General features: G+C 54.7%; 1 protein-coding gene and 1 long non-coding RNA gene across 2 annotated transcripts; one reads left to right on the forward strand and one right to left on the reverse strand.

Moving 5' to 3' along the window:
* Positions 1–13,307: 13,307 nt before the first annotated feature.
* On the reverse strand, positions 13,308–16,531 carry LOC125703825 (biogenesis of lysosome-related organelles complex 1 subunit 3-like). The gene has a single exon (XM_048968860.1). It carries the CDS (start codon positions 16,378–16,380, stop codon positions 15,877–15,879), a length of 504 nt encoding a protein of 167 aa, XP_048824817.1. The 5' UTR covers positions 16,381–16,531; the 3' UTR covers positions 13,308–15,876.
* A 266-nt stretch (positions 16,532–16,797) lies between these two features.
* On the forward strand, positions 16,798–21,632 carry LOC125703829 (uncharacterized). Its single transcript, XR_007380973.1, has 3 exons — positions 16,798–16,952; positions 17,418–20,759; positions 21,105–21,632. It is a non-coding gene; the product is annotated as an uncharacterized LOC125703829 (long non-coding RNA).
* Positions 21,633–24,432: the final 2,800 nt, after the last annotated feature.

Here is a 24,432-nt window from a genome sequence, read left to right on the forward strand (position 1 = left end):
CCATGGGGCTTAAAGCCACAGCCACAGCCAGACAGGCTGGTACTAGCCCTAGGGACTAAAGCCACAGCCACAGAAAGAGGCCAAGAACGACCGCGGGGCCAAAAGCCCAAGCCCACGAGGCTGGCACCAGCCCTGGGGACCAGAGACACAGCCCGAGAGGCTGGGACCAGTCCAGGGACTTCACGCCACAGCCCGAGCCCAGAGGCGGACACCAGCCCTGGGGCTGAAGCCCCAGACAGTGAGGTCAGCGCGGCCCACGGCCCAAAGCCCCAGCCCCAGCCCATGAGGCCGGCACCGGCCCTGGGGCATACATTCCTACTGTGCATTCCTACTGGCTCTTACTAGTTCCTGGGACTCCGTTGACCACGATGAGGCCATACTGGTCTTTACTGGTTTTTATTTGGCTGCACAGGAGTCATCTTCACTTCTCCGTTAGTTTACTTCAAATAACCCCATTACCATTCCGTCTTCTTCTTGAATCCCCTTTTCCTCCCGGTGACGTTCAAGATGCGTTTGATCCAACCTTGCAGAAATATTTGCTTGATTCCATTTGTTTTCCCTCCTTTTATCATTACGAAAACAAAGAAACAAGTAAAGAGATTTCGCCGCAGCCTCACATACCCCTTTCCCACCAGTACAGGCAGCTGGAGAGCGCAGAGCTCCAGCAATGACACCTGCAAAGAAATCTGCTTCTTCCCATCTCGTTCATCTCTCTTCCAAATAGTTGGACCAGCATTCAAACATATGTTCTGTGATTGGCAGGACCTGACTTTTGGTGGATGACTGCAACGCTGCCTTGGCTTCCTTGCTCTCTGCACTGCTCGTCAGTGCCCATGGAGAAGTTCTGAGTTGTTTGTGATCCTCAGGGATGGGCAGCAAGTCTCAGTCCTGGTGGGGCGCTGGCCCGCTGTGGTGCCCAGCAAAGTATTCAGCAGCTTTGCTCGATGAATCCCCAGGCAAGTGAAGCTCCTCACCCTGACCGTCAAGTGGGAGAACAAAGTCTTGACCATGCTTCCAGCAGTGGGGCTGATTCCTCAACCCCTTAAGGCTGCTGCAAAAGGAGGTGGGTATCTGTATCCAGCTATCAAGCTGGCATGGGGAGAAAGGGTTGGGAGGACACAGAGCAGGACTCATGGTCATGAGGTTGGAGTGCCTTATGAAGGCACAACATGCTGGTTCTATCTTGCTTACTGATGGGGATGGCCCAGCTGGCATCTTTAAGGCCCCACTTGAGTGCAGGATTTCGAAACATTACTGCTTGCTGGTGCTTTAGTGGGAAGAGCTGCACCCTTCCATGCTCAAAAAAGGCATGTCCAGAGTGCTTCCACCCCAGAGATGCCCATGTAAATAAATCCAGAGTAAGGAGAGCAGGTTTGGAGGGATCCAGGGAGGCAGATTGCTGCAAGGCACTTGATCACACATCTCACATACTCTGTGCATCACTTGTCTTACTCTTCCTCAATGCCTCCTCCGGATGGAGAAGATTTGCTATGACTGCAGTACAGGTTAAGTCATCTTCAGTGGCATCAAAGACAGAGCTAAGGAAGGCTTCTCTCAGGGAAAACAATACTGCACTGCAATAGTGACAAGGTAGGGTAAGTAATATCAATCTCATCAAGTGCGGAGAAGGAGGCAGAAGATGGATAATAGCTTGTTTATGAAGCGATTTAGTGGCAGAACTGGTAAAAGGATGCATTTTGCTGCTAGATTTGTGACCCCGTTTCAAGATGGTTTTGTCTACGACCAGGTTTTGCTGTAGAAACTTTGAGGTTGCTGCTAGCCGGAGACGGAGGTTGGTCCAATGCTGGAGGTGGAAAGGGTTTTAGAAATGTGCCACACACACTAATAGCATGGTGTAGCAGAAGTGCTAAGTCGCAGCCTGAACCAGTGATGGAGCACCTGGTGGAAGGCAGGGCCAACCCAGGGGAGCTCAGCTTCTTGCAGTGCACCTGAGTGACAGAAGGGGGAAGAGCCAGGGTCCATCCCTTCCCAGACTTCAGCTAAGGGTTGGTGGCGGAAATGAGGGCATCCCTTGCTGGAGATCCCTGCCTACCTGATGCCTTCTGAAGGTGAGCAGCTGTCATGGTTTTAAGATTTTTGTTATCAGTATTCCACATCATAACATCATGTAAAGCATGGGGAATTAAAGAGCTAGGGAGGTGGATGGAAGAAGAGCAAGCTGGCTTCTGCTTCCAATTTGCATCTACTTTCATCTTACTAGATGTACAGGAAGGAAGATACACCCCTCCTCGTTATTACTGAGATTTTGCCAACAGAAGATTCCCCTTACAAAGATTTTGCAGGGAGTGGGTGCATGCATGCTCCCCAACCCTCCCCAGCAGCTGCATTTTCACATAGCAGCAATGTATGGCCAGTTCTGGGACCTGCTCCCTGGGGCTGCTGGTGGGCGATGCCTCGTGCACCGCCACCTGCAATGGCTGCAGAATGCTGCAGATGCATGCAAACCCATGCAAAACTGCATTTTCAAGAGGATTAACTCTTCAATGGCGCAGAAAGGAAAAATGAAGTTGCTTACTGAATCATCCGTGCCGCATCTTGCAGCACGATTTGGAGACCAAAAGCAAAACAGGAGCAGGAAAATGCTTTCAGATTGGCACCGAGATGCCAGCGCAATGTGGGGCTTTGCAAAAGGCGTTTGCAGAGCAGCAATATCTCCTTGCTGCTGCTGCTGCTGGGTTGGGTTTCAGCTTGCAACTGAGCTGAACTGAGGAACTTGCACTGAGGCCGAGTTCCTGCCATTTACCTTCACAGCCCACAACAGCTATTTCCCCATGATATCCCACGCTGGCGATGCCAGGCTGCATTTTGAGGCACTTTGTCCTAACTCTGATAGGAGTCAGCACTGGAAATGGAAAGATTTGTTTGCAGGAATGCAGGGACCCTGTTCATCTGGGGGTTCCAGGACGCAATCTTAAAGGTGTGATTAAAAGAATGCTGGCTCCTCGACTCTAAAATTGTGTTTTTTTCCCCGCTGTGCTAATGGAGTTATAAAGGGGTTGGGTGGAGGGGGAGATTTCAAGGCACAAGGCGAATCCCATGTTTTTAGGGCTTTTTGCCCCTACCTTGGCCAGATCCCTGCAATAGGACTGAATCGAGGAATCCTCAGTTCCAAAGAGTTTTTCCCTTTTTGGCAAAGGCGGCCACTCCGGTTGCGTCAGGCCGAGGGCTACACTGTTTTTTTCTGGGATGAGGACAAACTGGTCCAGCCTGTTCTTCCAAAGGCTGCTGGATGGGGAGCGACTTCACCCCAAATGCCCTCAAGATGGGCTTTGGCAGCCCCCTCTAGATCCATCGGCAGCCGTTGGACCTCCAGTAGATGATGTTTGGGGCATCCTCGGAACCTCAGCAACTGCAAAGCGGAGGGGTTACAGCACACCCCGCCTGCACAAAGCACCCAGCACCCCACTCTGCCCCAGGAATGGGGTGGGTGCAGCGTGGGAACCAGAGCGTTTGCATGCACTCACTTGCTGCATTGCATCTGCAAAGTTGCACTTGATGCACGCTGAGTGAGAGGGAGACTCACACACCACGACAAGCACTGGTCACATACTGACAGACATAACATACACATATTCTTTACGTCCCACAAAAATGGGCTGGAATTCTAAGAAATTATTAACATATTGTCCCACGTTCTTGAGCATGCATCCTAAAAATGTGGTGGGGGCCCCGGCGGTCACCGGATGAGAGCCAGTAGTCTACCTCACTGTGTACTTCCAATCTCTTAAGGAGCAGTGACCCCCAAGTCCTTCTCCTCAGGGCTGCTCTCAAAGAGATCTTCCCCCATTTTCTATAAATACCCCGGATGGCCCCGGACCCAAGTGCAGCACCCTGCACTTGGCCTTCTTGAACCTCATTAGGTCTCTATGGGCATGAATCCACTCCAGTTCTGTGAAAAGGATGTTCTCACCATATGGAAAGGCTGTTCTCATGATTCAGGAGACAGATAGAGCAGGGGAGTGGATGCATGGCACCTTAACTCTGAACAGCAAGAAAATCCGGAGAATGGAATGCAGGCAATGCCCACTTCTACCAGTTCAAATCTACTTCAAGACCCAATGCAATGTCTCAGCTAGAAAAAGCATCACCTCAGTTTATCCAACAGGAAGAGCAGCATAGGATTTTTTGTTTGTTTGTGTGTTTGTTTGTTTGTTTTATTGTGGGTGTTTAGTTGGTTGTTTTTGGTTTTGGTTTTGCTTTTGTAGGAGCTCACCCACGTCCTGCACACCTCCACTTGAACCTCAAGTGGAGCAGGGGGTAGTCTTGCAGATGGAGCAGTGCAGGAAGTCTGACAAGATCTTGAGGTGCATCCAGTTCATCATCTGAGACGGAGGAAGCTCGCTTTCTGGGTCCTCATCAGGACCCTCAGAAGGATGGTAGCTATGGCGAGCTAAGAATCTTCAAATTATTGGTGATACTTGTCCTGGAGAGTGCGGGATGAAGGACAAAAGCTCTGCTGCTGATTCCCCGCTCTCACGTTCAGGGCCGTCCGCTGACAGAAAGCAGCACTCAGGACTGTTCCCGTGGACCTCTTTCACGGCTCTCAGTTCACGCTCCAGGCCTTCCAGGTGACTTTGAAGACCTTTGGCCTCTTGGATGGCAGAACGGAATGGACCGGAACTATTGCTGAGATTCCTGTTTGATGGGGCAAGAGTCTCTTCTGTTGCCTCTCCCAGCTCCATTCTGCCCTCGTCTCCAGTTGGAACTCTCTCCTAGTTGGTATCAGCATGAGCCGGTTCTGCTGCTCTCTCTTCTCTCTTGCGCACTCTGTGAGAAGGAGTTTCAGAAAGCACTACTCACTGACAGGAAATAAGGGGAAACTTGAAAGACTTGGCAACTTGGTAAGTCCTGGCAGTGCACTGCCAGCAGCTGATTTGGCCGTCCAGGATCCTGGCACTACAGATGCTTCATTGCCAAATGCAGCAATCGGGTGTTTTGGGGAAAAGCCTACTCACAAGTATTTTTTGCACATCCATATCACAGCACCACAGGCCAGCACCGCAGCAGGGAACATTACCACGGCTGCGATGTAGCGCTTCCGCGCAGATTGGTGAACAGCAGCCTCTGTGCTTTTCCCGGCATTCATCCCTGGAAGAAACAAGACAATTGTCCCACGGACCCTTCACCTGCTACAGATGATCTCCCAGTGTGCTCCATGGACCCCAGAGATTTTCATTAGCGGGTGCCTCTGTCTCTGTGCCTAAGCACCAGGGGACAAGAAGGATCGCTTCCACCTCTCGTTGGGGACGGAGAGGCTGCACAGGCACTACCCGTGTCTTCCTCTGGGCCAAGGGCTGGGGCTGTGCCCTGGGATCTGGGCTTTGTCTGTGGGGAGCACTGCAGAGCAGAACCCCTCACGCTTTCCCCAGCGCGCGTGTCCTGAGCTCTCCCGCAGGACACCCCCCAGGCTGGAGGTCGGGCTCCAGCCAGCGCAGGGCACAGCCGGAGCCAGCCCAGGGGAGAAACACCCCTGCAGGCTCCTACCGCACAGGACCCCGCTCATCGCCCTCGGGTGGCTTTGTTGCAAAAGGGCAAGGCTCACAACTCGGGGAACTGCGAGTGGTGGGACCTGAGCAGCGTCACAGAGGTCTGCACGTCCCTCCTCTGGCACGCCGCTGGAACAACTCTCCACACCCCACTGAGGTCAGCCACTTTCACAGGGCCATCCCTGGCTTCTTTGACACGTGCTCTGTGCCCACACGCTCAGGTCTGGCTGCTGACCTGGTGTGCAAGGTTGCTGACGCGGTTAGTGATGCTGGATGGAATTACGCGGCACAGAAATTACCTGGCGTGCCAGCTGTTGGCGCTGCCTGCGTTCCACTGTCCGAGACCGGCAGGGTGGGATGGCTGCCTTCCTGCAGTGCATCCTGCTCAGTTTCTTGGTCAATTCCTTTAGAAAGAAAGCAGGACAGTAGGATTGGATGCGATGTGCTCTCATCGGGAACTGAGCTACTCCAACCCTGAGCCCGCCCAAAGTCTGCTGCTCCCAGCCCCCCACATCCACTGCCACCCCCTCCGTTGCCCAAGGGCACTTGGGCCCTCCCAGGAACTGGAGGGTGCCGACCCTCTCATGCCTCCTCAGGAATCAGCTCCTATGCAAGGCCCTCACACCACGTGCTGCGAGCGTCACCAACCACCACAGCCTGAAGTATACCTACCACGCAGTGCCTTCTCTATTTCCTTCAGCAGTTCCTTTAGGAGACGGGGTAAGCCCTGGGACTTTCTTCCTCTTTCGGGTTCATCCTCTGCTCTTTCCGGACCTGTACAGAATGTATGAAGTCAAATATCAGGTGCATGCAGTTTTGGAGACCAGCGGTGAGTCAGCAGAGTCAGTAAAGACAAACTACTCAGCGCTGGCATTCCAGCTGGGCTGCAGCGCAGGAGGAAACGAACGACCGGGCAAAGACATCCATGGGGGCGCTTCTGCCACCAAAGACCCAGGAAAGCTTTCACTCACACACTGCAGCATCACTGAAGAGCAGAGCATACGGGGGATCGTGCCAAGAAATGGCACTGAAATGGGCGAGGAAAGCTCTCGCAGGAGTTACAAAGCCGTGACTTACCCATGCCATCCGCCAGAGTTTCGGTCCCAGAGCTCAGAGCGGATCCTGGATCACCTGCTCCAGTCCCATCTGCAAACAAACGCACAACACAGCAACTCCCATTAAACATCCTTCCAGGCAGAATGACACAGGATGCAATTAAAGCCAGGGATTCCTTCACGACTCTGTTCTCTCCCTTCCACACAGGAGCACCTCGGAAACAGCTCCTGGGTGCCTTGCAGGGGCACCGCCGCCATTCATAACTAACCCCGTGTGCAACCGCCCAGAGGAACACCCTCCTGGAGCTCAGCCCACCTCTTAACTCAACTGCATGAACTGGACTAAACCTAGGCTTTGGTAAGCCACTGCCTGGAGACACAGCTGTAAGCAAGGACAGAGGAGAAACGTTGCCATTGCAAGTGCCCATCTCTCTCTTCCTTAGCGAGCTGCGGTGAAGGAAGGGGCTCAGCTAATGGCACGGGGGGAAAGTTCCAAAGCTGCAGAGCAGCCAGGTGACCTGCTGGCTGGTATTCCACAGCTTTCCAAATACTTTCTCCAGGCCACGGGAAACAATGCTCAGGGACCTCATGGAAGAACACTCAGCCCCTTGAAATTTTCTTGCTGAGAGACCTCGGAGATACAGGGACGAAGGCAACACCACGCTGACAGCACGGAGCACCCAAGAAACAACGGCCATCCACGCTTCTCGGGGAGAAGAACCCGCTGGCCGCTGAAAAGCGGAACCCTTGCTGAACTATCCCAGCCAAATATGATCCAATACCGAGGAAATGAAGCCTGCTGACTTACCTCCAGCATCCCCTTCAGGCTCGTAGACAGGATACTCTCCTGTGGATTCACCAGCAGGGCCTGCAGGCACAAGTGTGATCAGACACAGGTGAGGAGAGCTTCCCCCACGTGTGGGGCCTCCTTTTCCCTGAGTGACCTGTAGGCTCTGGCAGTGGGCCAGGGAATGCCACGGCCCAAATACAAAGGTCTGGGCTCTCTCAGCCGAAGAGGGGCAGCGGTAACCTTCCCACTGAAATGTGGCATACTTCTCCGAGTAAAGAAATACTCATGGCTCGACTGTGCATGCCCCTCAAGGCTCAAACCGACTCGGAAGATCTTGAGGGGATCTGAAGTCAAATTGCACCCAAGTAAACTGGGAGAGCATGAACGTTTCTGCCTCCAAGGAAACAGACACTCACAACTTACCTCTGGGTTGTTCCACAGGCACAGGCACAAAATCCGAACTCAAACGATCATTTGCAAAGGGAGCACCAAGGGCATCACCTAGAATCAAGAACAGATGGGAGAAATTCCCATTGCATGGCGTGATCTCCTTCTCCCTCGGTCACTGGATGCGGGTCGTGCAACGGGATGGCAGAAGGACTCAGGTCACGATTTCCAAAGTTGCGGAGTGGCCAGGATGACGTGTAGGCTGGCACCTGGCAGCGTACACAGTGCTCTCCCCAAGCCGTGTGCCACATCCCTCACGGACCGCGTGGAAGAAGATGCAGCCCCCCGGGGCTTTCTTACTGGGAGGCCTCTAACGGACAGGAAGGTCACCCTGAAGCACTGGAGGAAGGCACGCCTGTCTCTTCCTCTGGGCCGTGGGCCGGGGCTCTGTGTTGGAAGCTGGCATTCACCTAGGGTACCACGAGTACCACGAGCCTGGAGCAGAAATGCTCACGCTTTTCCCAGCTCTCCCCAGGACGTCTCCCAGGATGAAGGCTGTGCTCCAGCCAGCAAGCAGCAGAGCCATGGCCCGGCGTGGCTGGAGCCGGCTCTGGGGAGCAGCGCTGCCACGGGCTCCGGCCCGGCTCCTGCTGCACTGGCCCTCACCCCCTGCCCGACAGCACCCCTGTGGAAGGCAGGCCCCAGGGAAGTGTGGCACAGGGCCATGGGGACACAGCCTGACTTCTTGCCGCCAGTGCTGCTCGGTTTGGGTCCCATCTCTGCCCACCCACCTGCTCCTGGTGCTCGCCACGGAGCAGCACAGGTCTCCCGGAAACACATGGCCATCAGTAGGAGGAAGAGGACAAGGCGGGCAGGGGCCATGGCCCCCCACACTCGCACCATGCTTCCAACACCACCGCTGCAGCCACAGTGAGTGTCGCACAGAGCGAAGCCTGCGGCACAGCACAGCACAGTCATAGGACGGGGCATTGTGACCTCACGGCTCTGAGATTCCGGGCGGCGGCTCCCCGCGGGCTGCTGCTCTTGTGATGCACTGCACCAGGGCTGCATGGGGCCGGTGCTTACGTCACAGAAACGCAGAGTCATAGAATGGCTTGGGTTGGAAGGGACAGCAAAGAGCTTAGAACCCCAGCCCCACCACCGTGGGCACAGATGCCACCCGCGGGGTCATGCTGCCCAGAGCCACATCCAGACTGACCCTGAACACCTCCGGGGATGGAGCACGCACGGCTTCACCCGGCAGATTTTCATAGTGCTTCAACTACCCCAAGAGGGAATTAATTCCTGCTCCATGCTCCCTTGACGCCTCCGGCCATTGAGGAAGGGATGCAATATGGAAATGGGGTCTGGATCAAGGGTGCTATTGCACAGGTTGTCCATGCGTGTGAAACATGCTGCAATTAAGCAAGACGAGCAGATAAAGCCTCTCCGGTACGGAGGATGACGGCTGACACACAAACACGGGGAAGCTGACCTTCCCACTGTGGAAAGTGAAAGTGTTGTTTCTGCCCTGAACATTGAAAAGGGCAATTGATCTAAAGAATTAAGCTGCAACATACCCTTAGAAATAGCTGATGTGGAAAGTAAGAATACCATATACATATTAGTAACATATTTTAGAAACATAGTTACCAAATTACCTAACAAATACTTTCTCACGAAGCTGCAATAGATTTTGAATGTTCTAAACAATATGGGTATAGTATTGTGAACTAGGAAACAGATTGTGAGGTTGTTCATTAGACCGGCAGAAAGAAAACACATTGAACAAACTTTCAAGGAGTCAGGGCCTTTACACAAAGCAGAACTGTCCCACTTTGTGGGAATGTTAGGATGCCATAGGCAGGCTCCAAGGTACTCCCCTCTATCCTCCTTCCGAGCTTATCTCTATGCAAGGACAGGTGAATGACCAGAACAATGACCAGTGTGAAGGGGCACAAATGTTAGGGGGGGTAATTAAACGATTGAGGCTATTTCCATGTTTATGCTGTAAAACTGACATCCGAAAAGTTACGACCAAATTTGTTTGTTAAGAAAGCAATTGTTAGAAGTCAGTTAACCAATGAAGACATTTGCATCTGGGCGGCAAAGATCTGTGTCTACTCGGTGTTTGTATGATTAGTGAAACGTCACGAAAGAGTGTGAACCTGCAGTACTCAGCCAATGAGGAACCAGGGGAGAAAGAGATCAGCTGCGGGCAATAGGGGATAAAAGATGTAACACTGCTTTCTCGGGGCTCTCCTGCTTGCAGGAGGCCCGCCATTGCAATTGCAAATAAAATCTGCTTTATCAGAGAAACCGTCCTAGAAAATTATTTGGATATTTCCAGCACCACAAACCTGCCACATCAAGTGTCACCTGCTCACGTTTTTGTTGAGGGATCTGCAGTTTCATCTGTTTTCCTTCAGTTTTCCAGTACCGTGGCTAAGGACATCCCCTTTCCTGCACCAAGTGCATTTCCCACGCAGCGTAGCGTGCTTCCAAGCCTTCCAATTTAGTCGCAGAAACTGAAGGCTTGCTGGCTGCCACCTCCCATCCCCAAAGTCCCAGTGAACTCACCCACTGCTGGCAACTGGACGCTTGGTGGAGAGAGGACCGTCACCTATCGGGTCCCACCTGGCACTCCAGAAACTGCTGCACTTTTGGACGTGCTGGACTTTTTGGACGTGCAGCAATAAATACAGCATCCAAACAACTCTGCCTTTGAATCAGACCCCGCCGCTTTCCCTATGACCAGGCAAAGTGCACGAAGGCAAGCTGAACTGCTGAACCGGGCACCGCACAGGGGTCATGTATTTGCGTCAAAATACAGCATGCATTTTCTCACTCCTCTTGTCTGGCTACCTTGTGACAATAAGCCCTGTTCAGCGTTTATTTCTTTTATTTGCCTTATTTGTTGAGTAATAGCTTCCAGCCTGTGCACCAAGCAGAGAGCAGTTTTGGAGTGAGCTGGTCAGAAGGGCAGCAGCTCCCAGCCGGCCACGTGCAGGGGCTTCTCAGCCACATACGCCAGCGAGGCGTGGGCACAGCCAGTAGCACAGCTCCTGGGGGTGATTTTTGGCCACAGAGCACTGCAGTGCCCAGAACAAAGCCAGCAGCCCGTCCCTACCCAGACCCATGCCAGGTGGGGCTGGGACTGCAGCAGCCCTGCCTCTTCCCAGTCTTAGCAGACAGGAAGTCAGTCCAACAGCTCTGCTTAGAGGGAAACCAGGATTTATTTCAGGCACGTAGTCCTGAATTCAGGAAAACCCTGATGTCTCCAGGTGCAGGCAGTACTGGCAAGCATCGACATCAGATGGCTTCATATACCTCGTGACCTGCCTAACAGGGAAGGAACGGTGCCATTATGTGGCTAAACTGAGCCCATCAGGCAGCTGTAAGGGAGTTGAGTCCTCAGAGCCCAAAGCGAGCGGAAGTTTGCTACAACACCTCACGCGTGGTTAAGGTAACCTACTTTCAGCAAGTTTTGCATTAGTAATAATGGAAAAAAAACACCCAAACAATTATGATAGGTGCTGCAAAAGAAACTCCTCCTCATCTTTTGGATGGAAAGCCAAAGACTGTGTGGAATTTCCCCTGTAAAGCTGCGGGGCCTTCTTCCACTTCAATGTCTCTGCTGTCTGACACAATGGGAGAGCTGCTGTGGCCTGGTGTCCGTGCCTCTGCCTCCTCCAGGGTAGCAGCTTTGTGGCAGGAGAAGAAACCCACAGGGACTCGGGCCACAATTAAGAACCGCGTCTTGTAAAGGAAAAGCACAAATATTGTCATGATAGTGACAGTTTTCTTCTGATGAGGTCTGGGTTTGCTCTCAGCATCCAGCAACAGGAAACGCTGCACACGACTGCAGCGGCTGCAACCCAGCGTGCAGGTGGACACAGAGAACTGAATCTGGCTGTGTCTTGCTCTTGGCCTGCTTACAGCCTGTGCTTGTTTTTGGAGACAAACTTTTAAACTTCTACCACAGTAGCTCACAGTGCCAGCTGCTAGGACCAGGTGCACTCATGGTCTTAGTAGCTACTCAAGGAAAGCTGCAGGTTCCAGGGCTGGGCACAAACACCTTGCAGTTATTTCCTCACTATTTCCGCACCTAAGCTGTGGCTCATCCTAAAGCCACAACTCTGCCGTGCAGGCAGAGAACTGGGCAACAGCTGCAGGGCCCGTGCAGTCTTTGCCATGCAGCTGGACAGCCCTGCTGATTAACCTATAGAGCCTGAGCAGAAGAAACAACCGGGAAAGCAGCTGTCAGAATATCTCACATTAAGAGCAAGACTTCTGTTTCTCAGCATCAATGCTAATGAACACCAAGAGCTTTCTTTAGATCTGCTGATTGCCATTTGTCTTCTAAGATGCTCGTAAGGATCAACTGATCACGCACTGTGTCCTACTGCAAGACAGCTCAAGTGGGAAAGCACACAGAAGCACTGAAGAAAGTGATTTTAGAAAGAAAAGGGAGAGTAGGGGGACAGATTTAAGTTATTCTGTGCAGCTTGTCAGTGTGAGGGCCTAACAGCAGAAGCCAAACTTTCAGCTGTATGTTCTCGTAGAGCATCCCTGGATTCCCAGAAAGATACTGGTAGCCACGTTTGCCATATCCTTACACCAGCCCAGGAGCCTGTTGTCTCCTTGACAGTCAAAGACTGTCTCAGGTATCTTGGAGGAGATCTGGATTTGATCAAGGTGTCTGATCAAGGTAAAGCTAACGGAGGAAGACGCTCACCTGCTCCATCTCCAATGACTGGGCTGGATTTGGAGCGGAAGAGGACATCTGTGTGGTCAAGATGAATTCCACAGCGGCCGGCTGCATCTGCACCTCCACGAAGGCAGCTCTTCCGCTGATGCAGGCACACTCACTCTGCTGTGATCTGAAGAAAAAACAGATGAAGTAAAACTGCCAACAGACGGAAGACTGGGGAGGCACCTCTGGCTGTGCAAAATGTGCTGATTTTGGAGGGGTGGGTCTACAGAGGCTGCGTGTGTTTCAGGTTTCTTTTCAACCCTGTCTACGAGATGTTAAGCATGAGCCCATTCTGGCGCATGCCAGCGTGTCCCTGTTTCAATTCTGAATGACACTGGCCCAACACATACCGACTTCCTTTGGAGCCCTTTTACATCTCTGAAGATGATGCAGGGACATTTTCTTCGCTCCCTTTAGGATGCTTTGTTTACCAAGGCCTCAACAAGGTTTATGGGAAACAAACAGAAAAAGTGTAGAATTCCAAGGGAGTGATCTGGGTGACGTCTGGGTGCTGGAGCTGGTGGCACCATGCAGAACAGCAGCACAAGGGCTGTTTGCAGGGAGCTGATCCAACCCCTCCAGGCTGGCGCCTGTGTGTCAGCAGTGACTCTGGGGCTTTTCTCAAGGGACTGAGCACACCAATTCTGCAACTCACGCTTCTCTGTGCTTCTTCCGTTGCTGTTGCCTTGGTCAATAAGTAACTGCACTGCATTTATTCTACGCCCTGCTTGCAGAGGCTCATTCTGCACGGCCAGAGCTGCCCTAACAAGAAGGAGCAGCAGCAAAGCCCTCACCCAGCGAGGCCACGCACTGCTACGTCCCCAGCATCACATCCCGGTGCAGCGCTCGCTGCGCAGGGTCCAGCAGCACCCACTCCTCGCTGCTGAAGTACATGGCCACCTCTGCAAAGGCCACGGGCTCCTGCAAAGGCTCCTTGCTGGGCACAGCCAAGGCCCAGGGAAGCAGCTTGGAGAGGAGAGAAACTCCTGTCCCAGCGGCTTCTCTGTTCCCAGCACACAAACGCTGGCTGAGGACGCCTCACTCTCACCCTGCACTCCCATCTCTTGCTGCTTGCCCGCTCCTGGCTGCTTCCCCAAGCCCCTGCCTGAGATGGACATGCTGCGGCCAGTTGCTGCTCTGCTGCAGGCAGATGTTAAACTGGAGCCTGCTGGGACAAGAGAAACAATGGGCAGGAGAGGTGTGAGGGAATGCAGCAATCCCTGCCCAACCCCCACCCTCACCAGCCCACCTGCAGGGCATTGCCTAGGGGTAAAAGCCAGCTGGGACTCAGACCAGCAGCACTGCTCTCACCAGGCTTCTTCCCCAGCAAAGCCAGTGTGATGGTGCGCTCCCTCCTCTCCCTTTCTTTCCTCCTTTCTCCCACCCTCCTCCCTCAGCCTGGCACAGGAAGACAGTGAGCAACACTCCTGGCTAAATCACATTAACGATCACAAAACTGTCTCAAACTGGGAGGCTGAAAGAACTGACAGCAGACCTCTGGCTCAACAGCTGAGGGCCAACTGAGCACGTGCCTAAACACAAAGCACAGCAACGAGTCAATCATCTTACCACCAAAACAGAGCAGCACAAGCACCTCTTAAGCTCTCCTGCACAGCAGCAGGCTGCAGGACGAGCTCTGCCCTTGAGCAGGGATGCCTCTCAAGGTCACACCTGCAGAGATCCTTTCCACCTCCACGTCAAGACACCTTGCTGATACGGATCCTTAGTAAGCGACTAATAGTTTGGCTTGAGGGGGACCGTCCGGAGCCATCAAGGGACGAAAGGGGGAAAAAGGTATTACCTGTTACATACGAAGTAAGGCAGAACGTAAATAAATGGAACAGGGAGCACAAACTAAAGCAAAGAATTTATTCATTTTTTCAATAACCAACAGAAATTGATTTTGCTTGGGTTTGTGTCAGGCACTCAGAACTGTGCCACACGCTACGCACAGGGGTGGATATGGAAATGCATCGTCCCGCGTAGCTACAAATCTGGGAGTCTATACTCTTAGCGAGGAACTGGAATCACCACACATCTGAAGCCCAAAATCATCACAGAGTCAAAGAATCTGGAATTGGGAAACAATCACAGGACCTGAAATAACAGAACTTACGCTCACAGGAGCTAGTAACCTCATAGCGTCCTCATACAATCCTCCGACTCTAGAATCCTAGACTCTAGTAACCCCATAATAACCCCGCAGGATTGAATCACCACATTTTGTTTCCTCACCCCCACAGCGGGAACCTTTCTATAGAGCATGCTCACAACTGATGCTATCAGTCAGCATCACCCAGCACTCCTTGTGGAACGGGTTATCTACAATATCAAAGCACTGCCAGTTACAAGTGCTCAGAGGTTCTTCCTCAAAAGAGGAATTTTTAATACTGTTTTTCATTCGAATTTGGATACGGGCAGGGAACCAAGGTCCAGAATCTTTATGAAAGGAATCCAATACCACCGTGCCCTTCACAAAACCTCTCCCCTTTGCCGCAACACACGGGAATGGGGAAAGGGAACCTCCATCCTGGTTTTCCACCACCCCTCACGTCAGTCCCGGGGGTACTGGGGACTCTCCTGGAGACACCGGGAGCCTCCAGGACCCTCGCCAGGCCCCAGGCATTTTGGTGCCACAAGCCCACCAGCGCCCAGGGTGTAACCCTGGTGTCCCATAGGGGGTGGTAGCCCAGGCAGGGTGCAGTCTGATGGACCCACGTGGCTCTGTGGTGGAGTATCACACGTGCTGCTCCCTGTCCCTGGCTAATGTTCTCCGAGGGGCACACAGAGGTAGCAGCGGGCTGTGGACATGGCCAAGAGGCACTTAGGGTGACAGGATGTAGCCACAGCTCGGGGACAGTGGCCAGGTGCTGGAGACATTTGTACGGCAGGACACAACCACAATGTGGGGACACGAGGGGCAACAAAAGGGACCTTGCTCAGACCACTGGGACAACAGTGCCACGGGTGAACACGCTGCCACCCGCCTAGTGAAAGTCGTGTCCTTGCTGCAGCTGTGCCCCCGAAGGGCTTTATTTGGTGCCACAAACCTCAGACCCCCTAAATAGGGCAAAACCACAGAATTCCGGACCACGCAATTGTCAGGAGCTTCCATTTGGTGACAACGTCCCTGTGAGGCCAAGGTCCCCACAGGCCAGGTGACACCGCTGAGACACTGAGCGATCAGTGGCAGTGCTGTTGATGGGAGCAGCAGCTCAAGGGGACACAGCACTGGAAACGCAGCAACAGCAAGAACGCCATCAGTGACAACCACAACCCCCAAGTCCGCCGGACACAGCACTGGAGGTCAGCGACAGCGACACTGCAACGACGCCAGGAGCTCCCCGCGGCTGCCAACACCGCCCACTGGCGTTCCCACCCTCACGGCTCCCCGCGGATGTCGGGCAGCAGGCGGCAGGCGGCGACGGTGGCAGCCACGGCGCGCAGGTCACGGTGCACCAGGCACAGGCAGTGCGCGGTGGCAGCTGCCCCAGCTCGGGCTCGGCCCAGGGGCCCCCCCAGGCCTTCCAGCAGCCGCGCAGCCCCACTGAAACCGCGTCCCAGTGCCTCAGCCATCGTGCTCCGCAGTCGCCCCTCGCCCGCCCCCAGCCGCTGCTGCAGTAATGAGGGGCCCCCCCGGGGCACCCCTGGCAGCGGCACTCGGGCCGCACGGTCCTTTTCCTCCTCCTCCTCCTCAGTCTCCGACGCCTCCCCCGGAACCTTCAGCCCCGCTGCGGGGGGCCCGGCCGCGCTCCCCCCCGGTTCCGGCTCCAAGTCGCTCTCCGAGGCCTCGCCCGGCACCAGCGTGGAGGAAAAAGGGGCGGCCACGGTCTGCGAGCGGGGAACAAAAGGGAGGAGGGGAAGTCGGGGGAAGAACGGCCCCATCAGGCACGGAGACCGCCGCCCCTTCTCCCGAGTCCCAGGGCAATACCCCGCATAACAGGCCCGCGCCGCCCCGGCCTCGCGAGACCCCCGCTTCCCCACCCCCTTCCCAGCCCCACGGGCCCCCAGAACGCGTCCCGGCACCCGCAGCTCCAGGAGGACGCCTCGGATTCCCTTCCCAGCCCTACGTGGCCCCCGCGCCCCAATAACGCGCCAGACCCACCGCCCAGCCCCGCGAGGAACCCCGTTTCTCCTCAGCCCCGTACCGCCGGCTCCCCGGGTCACGTGACGCCACGCCTCCACACACCCGTTACCCGGACTCGGGCACGCACGGAGCGGGAACCCCACGTGACCCCGTTCGTCCGCTCGCCCCTCCGCCCGCGCTTTAAGTGACAGCCAGGCCAGCCAATTGGCTCCGCAGAGACGAAGGGGCGGATGGAGCTCTCCCGGAAGAAGGGTCGGGGGGCAGGGCGTGCGGATAACATGAAGATGGGGATTCTTCGTCCCACGACCACCGGGAGGAGACCCTCACCACTCACTGTGCACGCGCGAGGGGGGAAGGGGACCGCGTGCTGGTGGGTACTCGGAATGTAATGAATGCGTATCCGCATCCTGGAAACTACTGATTCTGCATTAGTTCGGCCTCCGTCTGCAGCTTTTTCCTGCCGCTGTGCGAGTTAGGAGCAGGTCCCCCCCTTGCACCCGGCGTCGCAGCCCTGATGAAACGTACCTGCTTTTACAACTGCCTTGCGGTCATAGAGTCTGATCCCACGCGTCAGTGTGCGCCGCTCCTCGGGGCAGCGCGTGCCAGGGCCCTCCTCGGGAACCATTTCTTCTTGCTATGGAACCCACCGAGCGCCCGGGCCGGCGCTCTCCAAATGAACACGCGGTGCTGACAGACTTATTGCGGGCAGGGCGACGAATCCGCTGTTGGGACGGCGGTGCCGGTGCCCAGCGGGCCCATCTGTGTGCGTGGGGGGGAGAGAGGGGCGGCGGGGGGGGGGGCGCAGATGTCACTGAGATATGAAACGTCTCTGCAGAGCTGGAAGGGCAGGAGCTGAGGAGATACGAAGGGCTCCCATCGTGTTCCTGAGTGCCGCTCCTCTTCTGGCCGCACGCTGAGGGCAGGTGGAGGCCGGAACAAAGGGCAGGAGCCGGGGCAGAGAACTGTTTTGCTTCTTCAATCTTCCTGGACGCTGTATTTATTGCTGCACGTCCAAAAGTGCAGCAGTTTCTGGAGTGCCAGGTGGGACCCGATAGGTGACGGTCCTCTCGCCACCAAGCGTCCAGTTGCCAGCAGTGGGTGAGTTCACTGGGACTTTGGGGATGGGAGGTGGCAGCCAGCAAGCCTTCAGTTTCTGCGACTAAATTGGAAGGCTTGGAAGCACGCTACGCTGCGTGGGAAATGCACTTGGTGCAGGAAAGGGGATGTCCTTAGCCAAGGTACTGGAAAACTGAAGGAAAACAGATGAAACTGCAGATCCCTCAACAAAAACGTGAGCAGGTGACACTTGATGTGGCAGGTTTGTGGTGCTGGAAATATCCAAATAATTTTCTAGGACGGTTTCTCTGATAAAGCAGATTTTATTTGCAATTGCAATGGTGGGCCTCCTGCAAGCAGGAGAGCCCCGAGAAAGCAGTGTTACATCTTTTATCCCCTATTGCCCGCCGCTGATCTCTTTCTCCCCTGGTTCCTCATTGGCTGAGTACTGCAGGTTCACACTTGTCAACGGTTTATGGGCTGGTCCGGCCCAGTTCCGTGACCAGCAGGGCGGAGGGATCTGCGGATCCGCGCCTCTGGGAAAGGGGAAGCAGGGGACCCCAAAATACTTGAAAACAACAGCACTGATCTGAGGTGGAACAAATGATTTTACTAAATATACTATTAGTAAAATACAATGAGAGAGAGAGAGAGAGAGAGAGTCTGTTTGAACTGTATAGACCTCACCACAATGCTGGGGTGAGAAGTGCAGTCCAGTTGAGCGACTGAAGTACAGACGGCAAAGTGCAGATGGCAAAGCGCAGGCGGCGAAGCGCAGATAGCGAAGCGCAGACAGCGAAGAGCAGACGAAGAAGAAGGATCAGGTGACCTTGCTTGGAGTTATATCCCCTTGCTGACCGCAAAGTCTCCTGGGGAAATGTAGTTCTTCTCCGACAGACGAACATTCGGCAGATATCAAACCCCACCCCCAATGCATTACATGATGTTATGGTGTGGAATACTGATGACCAAAAAAATCATAAAACCATGACAACACTCTTTTGTGACGTTTCACTAATCATACAAACACCGAGTAGACACAAATCTTTGCCGCCCAGATGCAAATGTCTTCCTTGGTTAACTGACTTCTAACAATTGCTTTCTTAACAAACAAATTTGGTCGTAACTTTTCGGATGTCAGTTTTACAGCATAAACATGGAAATAGCCTCAATCGTTTAATTACCCCCCCTAACATTTGTGCCCCTTCACACTGGTCATTGTTCTGGTCATTCACCTGTCCTTGCATAGAGATAAGCTCGGAAGGAGGATAGAGGGGAGTACCTTGGAGCCTGCCTATGGCATCCTAACATTCCCACAAAGTGGGACAGTTCTGCTTTGTGTAAAGGCCCTGACTCCTTGAAAGTTTGTTCAATGTGTTTTCTTTCTGCCGGTCTAATGAACAACCTCACAATCTGTTTCCTAGTTCACAATACTATACCCATATTGTTTAGAACATTCAAAATCTATTGCAGCTTCGTGAGAAAGTATTTGTTAGGTAATTTGGTAACTATGTTTCTAAAATATGTTACTAATATGTATATGGTATTCTTACTTTCCACATCAGCTATTTCTAAGGGTATGTTGCAGCTTAATTCTTTAGATCAATTGCCCTTTTCAATGTTCAGGGCAGAAACAACACTTTCACTTTCCACAGTGGGAAGGTCAGCTTCCCCGTGTTTGTGTGTCAGCCGTCATCCTCCGTACCGGAGAGGCTTTATCTGCTCGTCTTGCTTAATTGCAGCACGTTTCACACGCATGGACAACCTGTGCAATAGCACCCTTGATCCAGACCCCATTTCCATATTGCATCCCTTCCTCAATGGCCGGAGGCGTCATGGGAGCATGGAGCAGGAAATAATTCCCTCTTGGGGTAGTTGAAGCACTATGAAAATCTGCCGGGTGAAGCCGTGCGTGCTCCATCCCCGGAGGTGTTCAGGGTCAGTCTGGATGGGACTCTGGGCAGCATGACCCCGCGGGTGGCATCTGTGCCCACGGTGGTGGGGCTGGGGTTCTAAGCTCTTTGCTGTCCCTTCCAACCCAAGCCATTCTATGACTCTGCGTTTCTGTGACGTAAGCACCGGCCCCACGCAGCCCTGGTGCAGTGCATCACAAGAGCAGCAGCCCGCGGGGAGCCGCCGCCCGGAATCTCGGAGCCGTGAGGTCACAATGCCCCGTCCTATGACTGTGCTGTGCTGTGCCGCAGGCTTCGCTCTGTGCGACACTCACTGTGGCTGCAGCGGTGGTGTTGGAAGCATGGTGCGAGTGTGGGGGGCCATGGCCCCTGCCCGCCTTGTCCTCTTCCTCCTACTGATGGCCATGTGTTTCCGGGAGACCTGTGCTGCTCCGTGGCGAGCACCGGGAGCAGGTGGGTGGGCAGAGATGGGACCCAAACCGAGCAGCACTGGCGGCAAGAAGTCAGGCTGTGTCCCCACGGCCCTGTGCCATGCTTCCCTGGGGCCTGCCTTCCACGGGGGTGCTGTCGGGCAGGGGGTGAGGGCCAGCGCAGCAGGAGCCGGGCCGGAGCCCGTGGCAGCGCTGCTCCCCAGAGCCGGCTCCAGCCACGCCGGGCCATGGCTCTGCTGCTTGCTGGCTGGAGCACAGCCTTCATCCTGGGAGACGTCCTGGGGAGAGCTGGGAAAAGCGTGAGCATTTCTGCTCCAGGCTCGTGGTACTCGTGGTACCCTAGGTGAATGCCAGCTTCCAACACAGAGCCCCGGCCCACGGCCCAGAGGAAGAGACAGGCGTGCCTTCCTCCAGTGCTTCAGGGTGACCTTCCTGTCCGTTAGAGGCCTCCCAGTAAGAAAGCCCCGGGGGGCTGCATCTTCTTCCACGCGGTCCGTGAGGGATGTGGCACACGGCTTGGGGAGAGCACTGTGTACGCTGCCAGGTGCCAGCCTACACGTCATCCTGGCCACTCCGCAACTTTGGAAATCGTGACCTGAGTCCTTCTGCCATCCCGTTGCACGACCCGCATCCAGTGACCGAGGGAGAAGGAGATCACGCCATGCAATGGGAATTTCTCCCATCTGTTCTTGATTCTAGGTGATGCCCTTGGTGCTCCCTTTGCAAATGATCGTTTGAGTTCGGATTTTGTGCCTGTGCCTGTGGAACAACCCAGAGGTAAGTTGTGAGTGTCTGTTTCCTTGGAGGCAGAAACGTTCATGCTCTCCCAGTTTACTTGGGTGCAATTTGACTTCAGATCCCCTCAAGATCTTCCGAGTCGGTTTGAGCCTTGAGGGGCATGCACAGTCGAGCCATGAGTATTTCTTTACTCGGAGAAGTATGCCACATTTCAGTGGGAAGGTTACCGCTGCCCCTCTTCAGCTGAGAGAGCCCAGACCTTTGTATTTGGGCCGTGGCATTCCCTGGCCCACCGCCAGAGCCTACAGGTCACTCAGGGAAAAGGAGGCCCCACACGTGGGGGAAGCTCTCTTCACCTGTGTCTGATCACACTTGTGCCTGCAGGCCCTGCTGGTGAATCCACAGGAGAGTATCCTGTCTACGAGCCTGAAGGGGATGCTGGAGGTAAGTCAGCAGGCTTCATTTCCTCGGTATTGGATCATATTTGGCTGGGATAGTTCAGCAAGGGTTCCGCTTTTCAGCGGCCAGCGGGTTCTTCTCCCCGAGAAGCGTGGATGGCCGTTGTTTCTTGGGTGCTCCGTGCTGTCAGCGTGGTGTTGCCTTCGTCCCTGTATCTCCGAGGTCTCTCAGCAAGAAAATTTCAAGGGGCTGAGTGTTCTTCCATGAGGTCCCTGAGCATTGTTTCCCGTGGCCTGGAGAAAGTATTTGGAAAGCTGTGGAATACCAGCCAGCAGGTCACCTGGCTGCTCTGCAGCTTTGGAACTTTCCCCCCGTGCCATTAGCTGAGCCCCTTCCTTCACCGCAGCTCGCTAAGGAAGAGAGAGATGGGCACTTGCAATGGCAACGTTTCTCCTCTGTCCTTGCTTACAGCTGTGTCTCCAGGCAGTGGCTTACCAAAGCCTAGGTTTAGTCCAGTTCATGCAGTTAAGAGGTGGGCTGAGCTCCAGGAGGGTGTTCCTCTGGGCGGTTGCACACGGGGTTAGTTATGAATGGCGGCGGTGCCCCTGCAAGGCACCCAGGACCTGTTTCCGAGGTGCTCCTGTGTGGAAGGGAGAGAACAGAGTCGTGAAGGAATCCCTGGCTTTAATTGCATCCTGTGTCATTCTGCCTGGAAGGATGTTTAATGGGAGTTGCTGTGTTGTGCGTTTGTTTGCAGATGGGACTGGAGCAGGTGATCCAGGATCCGCTCTGAGCTCTGGGACCGAAACTCTGGCGGATGGCATGGGTAAGTCACGGCTTTGTAACTCCTGCGAGAGCTTTCCTCGCCCATTTCAGTGCCATTTCTTGGCACGATCCCCCGTATGCTCTGCTCTTCAGTGATGCTGCAGTGTGTGAGTGAAAGCTTTCCTGGGTCTTTGGTGGCAGAAGCGCCCCCATGGATGTCTTTGCCCGGTCGTTCGTTTCCTCCTGCGCTGCAGCCCAGCTGGAATGCCAGCGCTGAGTAGTTTGTCTTTACTGACTCTGCTGACTCACCGCTGGTCTCCAAAACTGCATGCACCTGATATTTGACTTCATACATTCTGTACAGGTCCGGAAAGAGCAGAGGATGAACCCGAAAGAGGAAGAAAGTCCCAGGGCTTACCCCGTCTCCTAAAGGAACTGCTGAAGGAAATAGAGAAGGCACCGCGTGGTAGGTATACTTCAGTCTGTTCACCGTGAGACCTGGGAAGCTGAGGTCTGATGTTCATGTGTGGACAAGCCGTAGCCTGGATCCGTAGCAGGAAGGGATTGCTCAGGGCCGTGCTGTGGCGGTGTTCCATGTAACGCCTTGCAGACACTGTCAAGCACCAGGGATGGTCTGCTGCCACTTCTGCATCCAGCCAAGACCCAGCGGCAGCTGCTCCCCCAGCACGACCATTACTTGTCAGAGCTGCTTTGTGCAGACGCTGGCACCCAGGCGGCAGCAACTGGCGAGTGCTGTGCTTCTGTTCGTACAAAGCCCTCTGTGCAGCTGAGCCAGTGCAAGGCAGGAGGAGCATCCCGAGCAGGGATGGCTGCCTGTGCTAGCAGTGCTGGAAACGAGCTGGAGATGCTGATTCTGAAGGTGCTTGTGCTGGAGCTTTAATTTCAGCCTGCAGATAGCTAGCTGGCTGTGGTGGTTGGTGACGCTCGCAGCACGTGGTGTGAGGGCCTTGCATAGGAGCTGATTCCTGAGGAGGCATGAGAGGGTCGGCACCCTCCAGTTCCTGGGAGGGCCCAAGTGCCCTCAGGCAACGGAGGGGGTGGCAGTGGATGTGGGGGGCTGGGAGCAGCAGACTTTGGGCGGGCTCAGGGTTGGAGTAGCTCAGTTCCCGATGAGAGCACATCGCATCCAATCCTACTGTCCTGCTTTCTTTCTAAAGGAATTGACCAAGAAACTGAGCAGGATGCACTGCAGGAAGGCAGCCATCCCACCCTGCCGGTCTCGGACAGTGGAACGCAGGCAGCGCCAACAGCTGGCACGCCAGGTAATTTCTGTGCCGCGTAATTCCATCCAGCATCACTAACCGCGTCAGCAACCTTGCACACCAGGTCAGCAGCCAGACCTGAGCGTGTGGGCACAGAGCACGTGTCAAAGAAGCCAGGGATGGCCCTGTGAAAGTGGCTGACCTCAGTGGGGTGTGGAGAGTTGTTCCAGCGGCGTGCCAGAGGAGGGACGTGCAGACCTCTGTGACGCTGCTCAGGTCCCACCACTCGCAGTTCCCCGAGTTGTGAGCCTTGCCCTTTTGCAACAAAGCCACCCGAGGGCGATGAGCGGGGTCCTGTGCGGTAGGAGCCTGCAGGGGTGTTTCTCCCCTGGGCTGGCTCCGGCTGTGCCCTGCGCTGGCTGGAGCCCGACCTCCAGCCTGGGGGGTGTCCTGCGGGAGTGCTCAGGACACGCGCGCTGGGGAAAGCGTGAGGGGTTCTGCTCTGCAGTGCTCCCCACAGACAAAGCCCAGATCCCAGGGCACAGCCCCAGCCCTCGGCCCAGAGGAAGACACGGGTAGTGCCTGTGCAGCCTCTCCGTCCCCAACGAGAGGTGGAAGCGATCCTTCTTGTCCCCCGGTGCTTAGGCACAGAGACAGAGGCACCCGCTAATGAAAATCTCTGGGGTCCATGGAGCACACTGGGAGATCATCTGTAGCAGGTGAAGGGTCCGTGGGACAATTGTCTTGTTTCTTCCAGGGATGAATGCCGGGAAAAGCACAGAGGCTGCTGTTCACCAATCTGCGCGGAAGCGCTACATCGCAGCCGTGGTAATGTTCCCTGCTGCGGTGCTGGCCTGTGGTGCTGTGATATGGATGTGCAAAAAATACTTGTGAGTAGGCTTTTCCCCAAAACACCCGATTGCTGCATTTGGCAATGAAGCATCTGTAGTGCCAGGATCCTGGACGGCCAAATCAGCTGCTGGCAGTGCACTGCCAGGACTTACCAAGTTGCCAAGTCTTTCAAGTTTCCCCTTATTTCCTGTCAGTGAGTAGTGCTTTCTGAAACTCCTTCTCACAGAGTGCGCAAGAGAGAAGAGAGAGCAGCAGAACCGGCTCATCCTGATACCAACTAGGAGAGAGTTCCAACTGGAGACGAGGGCAGAATGGAGCTGGGAGAGGCAACAGAAGAGACTCTTGCCCCATCAAACAGGAATCTCAGCAATAGTTCCGGTCCATTCCGTTCTGCCATCCAAGAGGCCAAAGGTCTTCAAAGTCACCTGGAAGGCCTGGAGCGTGAACTGAGAGCCGTGAAAGAGGTCCACGGG

This window comes from Lagopus muta, chromosome 23 (genome assembly GCF_023343835.1).
Source record: "Lagopus muta isolate bLagMut1 chromosome 23, bLagMut1 primary, whole genome shotgun sequence".
Classification (NCBI taxonomy): domain Eukaryota; kingdom Metazoa; phylum Chordata; class Aves; order Galliformes; family Phasianidae; genus Lagopus; species Lagopus muta.

Bases quoted from the DNA above. Each gene is read 5' to 3' on its own strand.
- LOC125703825 (XM_048968860.1), bottom strand. From the start codon at position 16,380: ATGGGGCCGTTCTTCCCCCGACTTCCCCTCCTCCCTTTTGTTCCCCGC.